Consider the following 14,071-nt stretch of genomic DNA (forward strand, 5'->3'; position numbering starts at 1 on the left):
CCCACGGGGGAACCCGGCGGGGGCACCGCCACGGCTCGGAGGGGGGCGGCCCCACGGCAAAGAGCGAGGGAAACGCGCCCCCGCCCCCCACCGCTGTCCCTTAGGGCGCCGGCGCCCACCGCTCGCCGCCGCGGCCGCAGCGCCCCCCCGCGGCCGCGCCACCCTCGCGCCGCGCTGCGCCCCCTGCGGAGGACGCAGGGCAGCGGGGCGCATGCGCGGGAAAGCACCGCTCTCCTGCCGGTTGGGTGGTGGGCGCATGCGCAAAAAGGGGGGCGGCCGGTTCCCCCTCCCTTCTCCCGGCCCGTTCGCTCTTTGGCGCATGCGCATGGCGCTGCGTGCTCCGTGGCTTTGGAAACCACCAGAAGGGGCGGGGGCAGCGCAGTGCTGGAAGCACGCGCGGCGCCGAGGGAGGGAGGGGGCGGGGTAGGGCCGGGATCAGCTGACTCGGGAACCTCGCGCTGAGTGACGGTTAGCGGCGGCGGCCGGAGCAGTAACGGTAGCGGCGGCGGCCTGGCGGGGCGGAAGGAAGGGTCTCGGTCCGAGGGAGGCGCTATGGCGACCACTGTCAGTACCCAGCGGGGCCCGGTGAGTGCGGCCGCGTGAGGTCCTTACGGCTGAGAAGGTCGCCGTTGGGGCTGGGGCAGAATTTATCCTCTTATCCTCACGGGTGCTCCCGGTTGGGCTGGTGAGGCCCAGTTGGGACCCTGCCGGGCCTCGGGATCTGTCGCTCCAGTCTGAGGCACAGCTTCTGCCAGTGGACCTCGGTGGGAGGGTGACTCACCCTTCTTGCCTCCTTCCCTTCCCCCAGTGGCGGCCCGTGGCAAGGGTGTGCAGGGAAGAGGAGGGAAAAGACGTCTATCTCCAGCCTGCCGTGATAGTGCCGGGTGTGTGTGAGAGGAACGTCTGCGTTTTTTCCTAGCTGTCCGCCTTTGGAAGAGTCTTTGGGAAAGAAGAGAGGGGGAAGTCCCACCTATGTGCGTTCAGGGCTTGGAGAGGCTATTCTGCGTGTTGTCTGCGGCCCTTCTAAAGGAGGGAAGCAAAGCCAAACCACTTTCTCTTAAAAGTGGAGCAGAGCTTTCTAGCACCATGAGTGGTCTACACAGTTCCAACGGCTGTTTTTGAAATCGCCATCGTGCGTTGACAACTGAAAGGTGGAACGTGAAATAGGATGCTGAGAGATACATGCGATGGTAATGTAACCAGGGGTGGGGGGACTGAGCAGTTTTAAAAACAGCTTGACAATCTTCTAGAAGTTTGTCTTGATTGTTTATTGGGAAGTCTTACGATCTAGTTATGCCTTGGAAAATATTTCCCCATGCCAGGGCGCTTTACTGTAGATATGAGGCAAAACACTGCTGTTATAACACCTGCCCTTCATTTCTGTCTGTTCCCCCTCTCTGGGAGGATCCACTAGCAATGGACAATACTTTGTTCTGCTAGTGAATTTTTTTTCGTTTTTTTTTAAGACTTAAACTGTTGTTCTTTGTTTCTTAGAAAGCTATTTTTTTATTTTTCTGTGTAGCCTTGCTGAAAGGCCAGAGGCATGAGTTACTAAATTGCTAATCTCGAAAAGCTGCATCTATGTCTGATGTTATCTCATGATAGTGAGGTTCTTTGGTTCTTAATATAGCTCTTTAAAATGCCTTGTTTGTCTGCTCTTCAAAAATAGATTCCTTTTACAATACGTTTTGATGATAGTTCTGTTGCTGGAATAAAAGTTTAAAATTGAGAGTTAAGGTAAAACGGATGAATCCAGCTTTCTGCTCTTTCTGGATGATATCATGGCAGGATAGAGATTGCTGTTCCAAGTGAATCTGTAGTGGATTAGATATTTGCTACCTCCAGAGGCTTGGTGGTTGAATTGACTGTGTAATTGCATCCAACACAATTCTGTCAGTATGTAATAGATCTGTTCAAAAAGGCAAAATAATATAACTACTTCACAAAATAATACAAGTTTGTTTTAAAAGTAACTTCCCTTCTAGTTATCCCTTAGTCTGTCTTTGGAAAAGAGTGGGGAGATTGAAGAGAATCGATGTGGGAGTGAGGGTTGAAGGAGGTGCTAATGACTTTAAAGTGATTTTGGCTAAAGCTGGAACAGTAGGCCTGACTGAAGTTCTGATTTGCAGAGAGATTAAATTGTACACGTTTCTATCCCTACAGGAGTGGCATTTCTTTTTGAGAGAAGTTCTGCTTGCCTGTTGTGATAAATTGTTGATATTCAGTAGAATACTTCTAATCTCTGCTTGCTTTAGTTTGGTGAAATCATCGTGTTGAGTTGGAAGTTTAATGAGAACCTTCTTGGTCTTGGCTATAGGCTTGCAGTTGGAAAATCATATCTGTCTAGTCTGTCTCAAGTATTTTAAAGGAACGTTTTTAATACTCTTCTAGATGTCATTCGATTTTAGAATTACACATGGTAGTCTTGTGTAATTTCTTGAAAGTACTTGTTACTTAGAATTGGTGTAGGCCTGCCAATATGAAAGGTATGTGGTGACATCCTCTACAACTTCAATGTTTACTGTCTTTTTTTCTTATTTTCTCCTAATACTATTGTGCATGTTTTTCTCATTGGTCTTTACCACTTCAGAAGTTTGAATGTTTTCAAATGAATGACTAAATCCTGCAGTATTAAAAAACTGCTATTTGAAGGTGAGAATGCTCGTTTAGCACGTTCTTTCCTTTCCTGATTTTCCTTGGAGCAGAAGATGCAGTTCACTAGTTTCTATATGTAAGACTGCATTACAAATGAATAGCCGCTAAATGGTGCTAAAGGACTAAAAATAGTTTCTCCTTGATGCTGCAGAGAATGTTCTTCCTGTCTCTTGATGTTTGAACAGGCAAGAAAACACTCAAAGTTGTTTCCAGCAGAAAAGAAAATATACTGCTAAACTTGTGATAATACTGTTTTTAAACCCATGGTTTCTAGTTTTTTTAGCGATACTTGCTTGGTGACTAACGCTTCTGATCTGCTGTTAAATTTCACCACTTCTGATTTGCTCTGTTAAGAAAACAGAATTCCTTCTGCCTGTTTGTAAATATTCTGCTGCAATATAGATTTCCCTAACTACTTTCATGAAGGTAGGGAATTAGCATAATTTCATGTTGTGTGATGTGCAGCTTTTGAAATCTTAAAACTATAGCTGAATATGTAATGGTTATTAAATGATATCTTTTGAGAGATCACTAACTAGTCTAATTAAGCTTCAGGTCTGGGAGACTGAAACTGTGTATTTGTGGTTCCTTACATAGCCAAACACACCAAATGGATCCCCTTCATCATTCACTGTGCTAGCAAATATGTCATGTCCTTTAAAATTAGATCAAGTACCATCCTAGAGCTAATTAGATTTCTGTTCTGGTGATTTCCATAAGTATTATTATTTTTATTATTTAAATCTTCTAATTAGCAGGCTATGCTTATGTTTACTTCTCTGTTCTTGTCTAATACTAACATTTAACGGCATAAAGTTTGTTTTTGACATCTTTTAAATCTTTGTGTGTGCGTTCTCTCTCTCTTTCTCTTTCTCTTCCCCCTCTCCCCCCCCCCCCCCCGCTGTTTGTGTTGTCTGGTATCAATAAGGTATGCTGTCTTCAGGAACATTTTCTAATGTGAAGTCCTGTCTCTGAAATGCTATTGTTAGTTCTGGATACAATTGAGTATTTTATTAGCTATTTCATTTTTTATTAGAATGCAGGTATATGTAGTATTACAGTTCTAGTTTTTTGAGGTGGAACTGTCGTAAGCACACATCAATCAATTTGGATTCCAAAAGTTGTTTTCAAAAAGTTGATGGAGTAAGACTTCAGCAAATGTTTCTAAGGAAAATGTGAATTAATGTTTAACTGTGATGTTTTGATCTCTGAGGCACATTCCTTTGACAAAGGGTTCAGGATGGTATTGACAATGCTTTAAAGTTCTTGCTCTCTTACAAATAAGAAAAGTATTGTAAAGTTCCTTCGAAGTGAATTGTTTTCTGTTGTATCCATTGGTATTTTCTTTTAACTAAGACTTGGAAGAAAGGAAAATCTGTATTGATATGTCTAGTGGTAGTGTAGAAGTTAGAAACCTGTTACTGGAACTGATGTTGGTTATTCTTCTCCTTAAAGCTAACCCTGGTGTGAATTTATGTGTTTCCTTATTTTGAGCTGTTTTTGACTTTTACCTGTGTTATTTCTTTATTATATTGACTGTGAACCAAATATACTTAGTTCAAGAATACTGTAAGCATAATTTTTGAATATGAGATATCAGTGTGTGCTCATCCTCTCTTTATTTTGTAACTCATGTTTAAATCAGTTTCTGCCACATTTAGCTTTCAAATTACTGTTTTAGTGAAAAGAAGAGTCTTTGACAGCAATTGCTGGTTTCCCAATTTCTCCTTCTACAAAACCAAATCTTTTTTTCTTTTTTTTTTCCTCCTTTATTAATGATTGTGTTTTTGCACTATAGAACTTATTTTGTAAAGACCTAGAATGTTAGTGTTTTGGACTAATCTAGGTGTGCTGAGAAAATCCAGAAGAAATAGCGTATGGTTAAATATCCAGTCAGGACCAAACACAGTTTGAATACTTGGGAGAAGGAGAAAATTTTATCAAGATGAACATTATAGATTCAAAGCCTTTACAGGTAGACACATGGAAGCAGCAAAGTAAATGGGAGATTCTAGCAACAGGAAGGAGTAATAAGTGTCTGGAACCTTTCAGTCTACTATGGTTTTCATTTTTGGTGTCATTTTACAAACAATTTTTGTAAATTGTAAATTTGATCAACTTAATCAGCAGTTATGTTCCTTCCTTTGTTCAACTCTAAACTGAAAAGCTGAAGTTTAGCAAGTAACTAAATTCTGTAGAAGTTAAAGTGAAGATGTTGTACTACAAAATGAATTATATAGTCATAGAATAATTCAGGTTAGAAGGGACCTCAGGAGGCTGCCTAGTGCAATGTTTTGCTCAAAGCATGATCAGTGTTGAATACCAGGTTGCTTAGGGATTTGTCCACTTGGGTCTTCAAAACCTCCAAGGACAGAGATTCTGCAACCTCGCTGGGTAACTTATTACAATACTTGACTGTCCCTGTGGTGATTTCCCCATGCCCCACTGCTTCAACTTGTTTCAAGTTGAATCTCTGCTGTTCCAGTTTAGGACAAATGTTTGTTTTCCTCCTGCATCTCAGAAGGGAGTATGACTGTTTTCTTGATAGTAGCCTTCCAGCATCTCTGAGGAGGTTATTAGATATTCTGTAAGTTTCCTTTAGTGTAGACAAATCTTCAGCCTCTCCTCATAGGTCCTATGCTTCAGCCCTCTGCTGTCTCTGTGGCCCTTTGCAAGACTCACTCAAGTTTAACATCTTTCTTGTACTGATGGGTCCAAAACTGTATGTAGTATTCCAGGTGTGCTCTATTGCTGAGTAAAGGAAATAACTTCTTTCAGTCCCGTGGCTACACTTTTGCTGATACAGCACAGTAGGTTAGCCTTTGTTGTTGCTAGACTGCACTGCTCATTCATGTGTACTTTGGTCTTCACCAGGACCTCCAGGTCCTTTTTTTTTTTCTGCAGAGCTGCTACTGTCATTTATTCTGCAGCCAGTACCAGGGGAAAGGACTGCTCTCTCCTAAGTAGAGGACTTGCTGAATTTGAGACTTCTGCCAGTGCATTCCTCCATCTCCGAGTATTGGTCCTGTCTTAAAATATACCAACCATTTCACCCCAAATTTGTTGTCATCTGCAAAACTGATGAGGCTGCATTGTTCCTCATCCTCTAGATCACTAATAAGGAAAGATATTAGACATGAAAGGTAGGTCCCAGTATAGATCTCTGAAAAATTTTGCTTGTAAGTAACCTCCAAATAGAGTATATGCTGTTAACCACTGAACTTCAACTTTTGAGCCCAGTGATCCAACTAATTTTTCATCCATCAAATGGCCCACCCATCTGGATTGTACCAACCCATGCAAGAGTGCTGTAGGTGACCTTTTTGAAAGCCTTGTGAAAATCAACATAAATCTATTTTCGCTCATCCACAGATCTAGTAATTTTATTGTAGAAAACTATTGTGTTGGTCAGGCCTTATTTATTTATTTATTTATTTATTTTAAACCCTTGGTAAATCTAGGATGGTTATTCCTGGTATATCCTTTATGTGCCTGAGTCTTTAAGAAGGAGGACTTGCTCCACGAATTTCCCAGTGACCAAAGTGAAACTGACAGGCATGTTGTTTCTCAGTTCATCTTTGCTTTTTTGAGTGTATAGTCATCCTCTTACCTACACATCTTTTCAGAGATGATAGCAACCTTGCAATAACATCATCTAACCTTTAGATGCATTCTGTCTGGTCCCAATTCTTTCTTTAATGTGCATAGTGTAGAATTACAGTTCTAAATTCTCAGTCACTCACTTCCTCTTTCTTAAAAACAGTAAAATCATTTATAGGAGAATACATAAAACTTTTTGAGCAGCTAGGTGTTTTATAGCTCTTTAACTTCAAACTTCTCTAGAACCTATTATCAGCATTTCTAGTACTACTTTCCAGTGTGGAAACCTTAGTTATAGTACTCTGAATGTATCATATCTCAGCATATGGTTCCATAAGTCAGAGCAATTGTGATCATCCTTATCCCTATGTTCCCTTGACCTTCCTTAGGCAGGGATTATCAGTTAGTGAGCCAGGTAAGGGACCCGGTTACTTCTACTCCTCTTCTCCCCCCCCCCCCCAGCCCGTGGTTCATTTTCTTCTGATCAGCCTCCTGCACTAGCTCCTGTGACAATTGCATTTGCACCGTTTTATTTTGGCCAGAAAATGGTGATGAGAGGAAATGAGGTGAGACTGAGACAAATTGGTCCTGAATTAGTTTATATGGCTGTAGAACACCACCTTAGGTTTAAAGAAAAAATTGATGTGAAGTTTACAGCTGCAATATTTCTCTTTGAAGATCTTTAAGCTAGATGTTAGACAATTTTAGTGGACTGCAAGGACAATGTTACCTGTTTCTAGAAAATTCATGTTTGTGATGACAGTAAAGCTTATTAAGAAGTAATTACAGAACAGATTTGTCTTTATGAATGTCTGCTTAACCTTTCTCTTCAGAGTTGTAGTTTTATTGTAATACTGTCGTATTTCTTTCTTGCTTGAAAGGTAAATCCATGTATAATTCAAATGCTAAATAGACTGTATTATTCTATTGTTAATAGTAGAGTGGGGTTGAATTTCACATATTCTTCCTTATATATTAAGATAGTAGTAGAGGGAAATACATCTATTGCAAAGTAGATGTTGAATAGGATTTTGATACAGTCTTGTCATTAGGTTCTCCTTGCTTTAAAAACAAAAACAGGTTAAACTCTGGTTATACAAAATTGGATTTTTGATCTAGAGTATAGTAGGTAGTTTGCAGTTGTTTTCCTGCTTTTAAATCCTTGAAGAGGGAATTAGCTTTTCTTTACAAATAAAAAGTTTGCCCACAGCTGTTTTTATCTCCGTCAATATGGAATCGACTGATAATCCTCATAAAAACTTAATGCCTAATGTGTTTTTCTATATAAATGTCTCTGCTAGATACTTTGTGGAAGATATCACCAAGACTTATATGTATCAGATTTCTGTTAAAGCAGAATGTTTAGGGTGTAAGTGTGTGTATGAACATTTTTCCATTCTTACTTACGGAGGAGTTTACTGCTCCAGTCTTTTAGGATTTAGTCTTTTGAAAGCTACACTGTTTTCTGTTTCTGGGTATGTTTTAAAGAACATCATGAATGAATTAAACTTCTCAGTGCCCATATCAGATGGTTGAGACAAAACATGTTTTTTTTATTATTTATTTATTTATTTTTTTCCTTCTCTGAGAAACTGGCATCCAGAGTTTTGTGCATATGGGAATGTAGTGTTAAGGCTGTTTTCACCACTTCTTACCATGGGAAATCTTCATGATGTGGAATCTTGGAGATGCTAATAACGCCAGATGTGAAATTTCTGGGAGGTGAAGGATTTGAGTGGACCTACTGCATTTTAAGGGCATTACTTTGCTAGTTCTGATGTCATTTCATATCTTTCCTAAATTGATGGTATACATTATTTAAAACTAATTCCTTTCTTTTCTGTGTTTTCTAAAGAAAAGGCTATTTCCAGGCCTTGCCTAACTTTCAACATAATTTAAATAAATTTTCTTGAAATACTAACACTGTCTTTTAGTTTAGTCTTTTCTTTCTCTGCTCCCATTTTCTCTCTCACTTTTTATTTAAGATACTCTAAGAGCATGTGGTTGCTGTCTTTTTAGTATTGAAAAGGTAATTCATGCTTTTCTGTCTTGCTGTCTTAAAGCACTCTCTAATTCTGTGGTTATCTGAGAAGGATTTTTTTTTTTTTGCTTGAAAGTATATGACCAGAATTCTACACCATATTACAGATGAACTCTCACAACAATCTGGCATTCTTTGCACTCTCTTTCTAATGGCAATACTTTCCTTGACATTCTAGAGATCAGCATTTGCTTGGCTTTATCGTACTAGACATTACTAGTCAATAGTAATAGATCAATAAGACAAATGCTTAATGAATATATATGAATAGTTATAGATGAGCATATTGCAGACGGGAAAGACTAACGATGAAAGTTCAGCTGTCATCTAAGAGTTCATCAGTTTACACTAGTTGATGGCAACATTGAAGTGTTATTAACCAATATATATATTTTTTGTAAGTAAATTTACAAATAAAAGGCTATTGAGTAACTTCTTTGCTTAGGATAGTAGGCTTTTATGAAGAATCCAAATGTTGAATTTGGTTGGAAGAAGACAATGCTTGAGTTGCACATTGGATATAAAGAATATTGTTTATGGTTCTTCGGTCTGTCATTTGAAAGGTATTTTGAATGCATTGTGATAGTGCATTTCCAATGCATAGTGATGCTCCATCAAAAGGGAGTCTCTTTGAAGAAAGCAATAATTATTTCTGTTGAAGTAAATGCTTTGCTGGCAGGAATGTACTTAATGGATATTGTCAGTTAGTTGCTTTTAAAGGTGACCCAAACCTGTAATATTTGCTTTAACTATAAGATTCTAGGGCACTTGTAGGTAAAAATGATTCGCTCTTTTCCCTCCCTCTCAGCAGCTTAGCAGCAGGTAGTCACTACACTTCCCTTAGCTCTTTTTGATAAACTTTTTTTCTGGTCTGTAACACCAGTTGCCAGGATCCCTGAGGCTCTCAAATAGAAGCTACAGCTCTTGCCAAATCACATTTCATATGACTGTTGCTATCTCAGAGATGCAGTCTTAACATAAGTGTTGGGTAATCTTCAAAAGCTATGTCCTAGGGGCCTTCTAACATGTTAAAGTATGTCGTTCTGTAGACATGCGTTTGCCAGACATACAATTGAGTAATTTTGCCTGGGATAACAACATAAGAAATTGCACTGTTTTTCTCTTGAGAGTGGGCGGTTCAGTATTAAATTCATAACCATCTCTGTAGGCAACACATGAGTACAGCTCAATTATAATTTTTCTATGCCATTTTATTTGCTTTTTAAAATAACAAATATGCTATAACAATAAATTTTAATGTGAAGATCCCTTTAAGTGTGCAATGGGTTGTATTCAATGAGCATTTAAAACTTGGAAATAACCTCAAGTAAATAATTGACAAGTAAATGATAGACAACTTTCCCTTCTTTCACTTTAAAATAAAATACATTTTGACGGCTGATTCACACACATCCTTGTGACAGAATTTCTCTAAAATTTTTCTACTTCACATTTTTCCTTCATGTTTCATTCTTATGGTAGATCAGACTTGGAATTCCTCCATTATTGTTTTGGCATGATGGGATTCTATCCCAAAACTGGCAATGTGGTTGCAAACAGTTTAACTTGGAAAAGTATTATGGCCTCTCTCTTACATTGAAGGATTTGGTTCATAGGAGGTTATGATCTGCCTTGAAGATCGTGGAAATGACCCTTACAATGGTTGCATTATACCATTTATATTAAAAATAGGCAACTCAAGTTCTACACTGAAGTACACAAGCATGTGTAAAAAATAGTGGAAACTTCATTGAGCAACAACCTATATTAATGCTAGATGAAAGCAAGTTAGACTTTTCAGTCTTCATGTGTCATAGGAAATATTGAAGACCATGTGTATGATGGATAAGTGAAAGAAATGACTGTCATCAGATGCCTATTTGAAGGGGCTGTAAAATCTAGTAGCTCTGATTTTTGTATTAAGCAGCTGAATGTTCAGTTGGAGAGCAGCCTAGACTCTGTATATCGCATTATTTTTGAGTTTTATGTTGGAACTTAATATTTTTGAAAGTGAGCAGGAGAATAGTTTTTATATGAGTTGGTATTTTTGTCATTGAATTTAACTTCTTGTTCGTGCTGTCAAATCTGGAATAAAATTCTGCTGAATGCTTTTGATAAGCTTTCTTTGATTTATATTCTTTTTTGTTATGAAAGTGGAAGATGCAAGTTTGAAGGTTTGGGTTTTCTCATTTTGTAAAAATTTTCTTTTCTTTCCCCCAGGTGTATGTCGGTGAGCTTCCTCAGGATTTTCTTCGTATCACGCCAACTCAGCAGCAACAGCAAATCCAACTGGATGCCCAGGCAGCTCAGCAGCTACAGTATGGAGGACCAATGGGTACAATAGGCAGACTCAGCATTACGATAGTACAGGTATAAATTGCACTGTCTTTGTAATACAAGCTTTATTTTTTTTCATCAGTGGTCACAAAAGAATTTTGCATTGTAATTTGAGTTACTAAACCATCTGTGTATAGGGAATGAGTAGTTTTTAAAGTTTTTTTTTTTCCTAGTTTAGTGATTCTGTACATCACTGTTTTGTTTCTAGTGTCCTGTTTCATAGCTATACCATGAGTAATGCAGTAATTTCCTACAAACCTAACTATTTTAGCATGTAATCAAGTTAATTCATACTATTTTTATAGGGAACAGTTTCTCTAAAACTTCTGATAAGATTTTGTGCAAAAATATGGAGGATATTAGCAATTTTGAGAATATTATATGTTGTAGGGAACTGCGGTTGCCTTATGTATTTTTCCTAGGTGACTATTTCTCCATCTCCATTTCCTTTAATGCCTTGTGCTGTTTTTCCAAGTGCTTTCTGCAGGCTTTCTTATTAATCACAAGTGCATAGTCCTAGCCTTTTATTTTCTTCCTTTTCCCTCATTATCTTTGATTTCTTCTCAGTACTGTATTGTTGCCTTCATTAAGCATAAGATTTCAGGTTTTAAAGCTTGTCTGTATTAACATAATTGTATTTATCAACACTAGCTCACCAGATGTCCTTCATATTAACTCAATACACTTCATCAATTTGCAAATAGCGTTTTTAAGTTTTTCTCTAAAAACATACTGAAGATGCATTTAGCCTTAAAGTTAACACCAAGCCTGGAACACTTATGGTTACTATTTCTGTGGTGGAGCTTCTTATCAATGAGAGAAACTTTAGGATCTCTTGGGAAAAGAAGTGCTGATCTTTCCTTGCTATATCCTTCACTGGTCAGCTCACACCTTCACAACCTGTATCCTTTTTTTGAAAAATGGGAGTGACACTTCTTGCAGAGTTTGTTTATTCTGAGGTCCAGAGCTGGTACGTTGCATTCAGTTACAGTCTTTGCTCAGCTTCTGACTAGTTTTCCAATCTCTGTTCAATGATTGTCTATAGAATGTGAAGTTTGTTTTGCATTTTTGAACAGCAGAAAAACATTACTATTTTTAGAGCACAGGGGAAGAGGCTTTAATATCAATTCTTTTTTTCAGATATAATAATAGATGATCCAGGTTAAACCTCAGACCTAAAAGAAAATGAAACGTTTATCAGATGACATGCCATATCTCCGTTAACTCTTAGTTTCTAAAAACTTGTGTGCTAGCCTGTAGTTTTTTTTTAATCTTTGGCTGTTTACTTGGACTGCTGAAAGTACCTTCTGTTGTGGGATGTTGTCAGCATATAGATTGTATAATTTCTTGGAGCTGATAAGAGGTCAGATCTTACTTTGGGTAGCTCTATACAGAAGCATCCAGACTATTTGTGTTTGGACTGGTGGACTGTTTGAGTTGGTACAGTAATTATAATGTTCAGTCCTCCTTTATTTTTAAATTGTTGTGCAGATAAGGAAAAATTATGCTGGAAGAACAAAGCTTGATGGCAGTTTTTGATGCCATGGCTGTAAGTTACAACTTGTTACAGAATCATAAAATAGTTCAGGTATGATGGGACCTCTGGAGGTCATTTAGTCCAATACCCCCACTACTCTGCCCCTTGAGGCCAGCCCTTAATCCCAATTAGGGGATCAGACAATTTGATTTACTTGGAGAGGCTGAGACAATTGGGATTGTTTAGCTTTGAGAAGAGAAGGCTCAGGAGAAATCTTGCCAATCAGTATAAAAGCCTGGTGACAGGGAGTAAAGGAGACAGAGCAAGGCTCTTTTTGATGGTATCCAGTGCAAAGTCAAGAGGCAGTGGGCACATACTGATACAGGAAATTCCATTTAAATGTACAAAACCCCTTTTTTCTTGATCAAACACTGGAACAGCTTGACTGGAGAGGTTGTAAAATCTCTGTCCTGGGAAATATGTTCAGAACCTGACTAGATGCAGTCCTAAGCAACCTGCTCTAGATCACCCTGCTTTGAACAGAGTGGAGTGGGCTAGCTGATGTCTAGAGGTCCCTTCCAAACTCAACCATTCTGTGATTCTGTGAAATGCTTAATCATCTTAGTGGCCCTTTGCTGTACTTGTTCCTGTAGGTCCATGCCTGTCTTGTACTGGGGAGCCTTGGACTGGACACAGTACTCCAAATGTAGTCTCACCAGTGCTGAGTACAAGGGAAAGATTGTCTTCCTTCATCTGCTTGCTATATTCTTACTCACTTTCTATACTACTTCATTCATATACTCCTTCCTCATTGCTGGCTTGTGTTCAACTTGGTATCCACCAGGACTCTTGGGTCCTTTTCTGCAATGCAGTTTTTCAGTCAGCACCAGCCTGTCCTGGTGCATGGAGTTACTGCTTCCTAGATGTGTGACTAGCATTTTCCTTGGCATTTTGTGAGATTTCTGTCTGTCACCTTCTCCAGCCTGTTAAGGTCTTTCTGAATGGCAGCACAACCATGTGGTATGTCAAGAGATAATGCTCTGTGGCTATCTGGGACTTTATGTAAAGGTGCTCTGGAAATCTTGGCGGTAGATTGAGGCATAGGGCGTTCTGGATGAGACTTACTGTGATGTAGTTAAGCTATGGAGCGTGAAAAGCTGGTTGAGGTTTATTTATTTATTTAAACAGTTGTTGATTAAGCATATGGAACAGCATGCACTAATTCTGCTACTAATAAACTGGTAGAAGATCAGAAAATGTTGAGAAGGTGATTTACTACTTTTTTTTTAATTATTATTCTAGCAGACGTGGAGAAATAGTGATGAATGTATCTAGGTGGGGTTGATTGTGTCTGCTTAAGTTACTGGGCTGACAATTTTCTACTCTCTCTCAGTAAAGTTTGACAGTAAGGTCTTTAATCTCAGGGCTTCAGTCTAGAATAGAATAATCTGGGTGCTAACATTCATGTTTTAATTGCTAAGCCGACATTTATAAGAAACATTTTGAGACATGTCTCACTGGTTCTGCTATATAAATTGCTGAACAAGTGTGTGCCCTAAATGGGAACAGGGCTTTCCAGGCCAGAGTTGGCACCACTGTGACTAAAATCTGTGGAAATCTTGACTCTTTCAGCCCTTTAAATGCCATGTGGGTTGGAGGCATCCTAGGTACCATGTTCTATGTGTTTTCTTGCTATAAGAAGAGCTGTAAGCTTCTTAATACAGGCCAGATAAATCATGTCAAAAAAAATTTTTTTGAATTCTACTTTGATGCAGCTATACAACAATACTTGATGTTTTCTTAAGCACTGTCATCAACTTGTTTCATTCTATTTGTGTGGTCTTTATAGAAAAAGTGTGTTGCTACAAAGATACTGATTCTATGGAACACTTGTGCTTATAGTAAACTTAAGTTGCTTCATAAAGTACTAAATGATACACTGAATTAAGTAATGCCAAAGT

At 38.8% G+C, this 14,071-nt stretch overlaps 1 protein-coding gene across 3 annotated transcripts in view; it reads left to right on the plus strand.

Moving 5' to 3' along the window:
* Positions 1–453: 453 nt before the first annotated feature.
* Positions 454–14,071, plus strand: part of TOLLIP (toll interacting protein) — a 31,703-nt gene continuing 18,085 nt past the window's right edge. For 2 of the 3 annotated variants that reach the window (XM_062577806.1, XM_062577807.1), the window contains exons 1-2: positions 454–585; positions 10,517–10,666. In XM_062577806.1, the coding sequence (XP_062433790.1) occupies positions 553–585; positions 10,517–10,666 (183 nt within the window). In that variant the 5' untranslated portion in view covers positions 454–552. Of the gene's footprint in view, positions 586–1,077; positions 1,191–10,516; positions 10,667–14,071 lie in introns of those variants that run through there. The other variant, XM_062577808.1, reaches the window with a different exon arrangement.

This window comes from Rhea pennata, chromosome 5 (assembly GCF_028389875.1).
Source record: "Rhea pennata isolate bPtePen1 chromosome 5, bPtePen1.pri, whole genome shotgun sequence".
Lineage (NCBI taxonomy): Eukaryota > Metazoa > Chordata > Aves > Rheiformes > Rheidae > Rhea > Rhea pennata.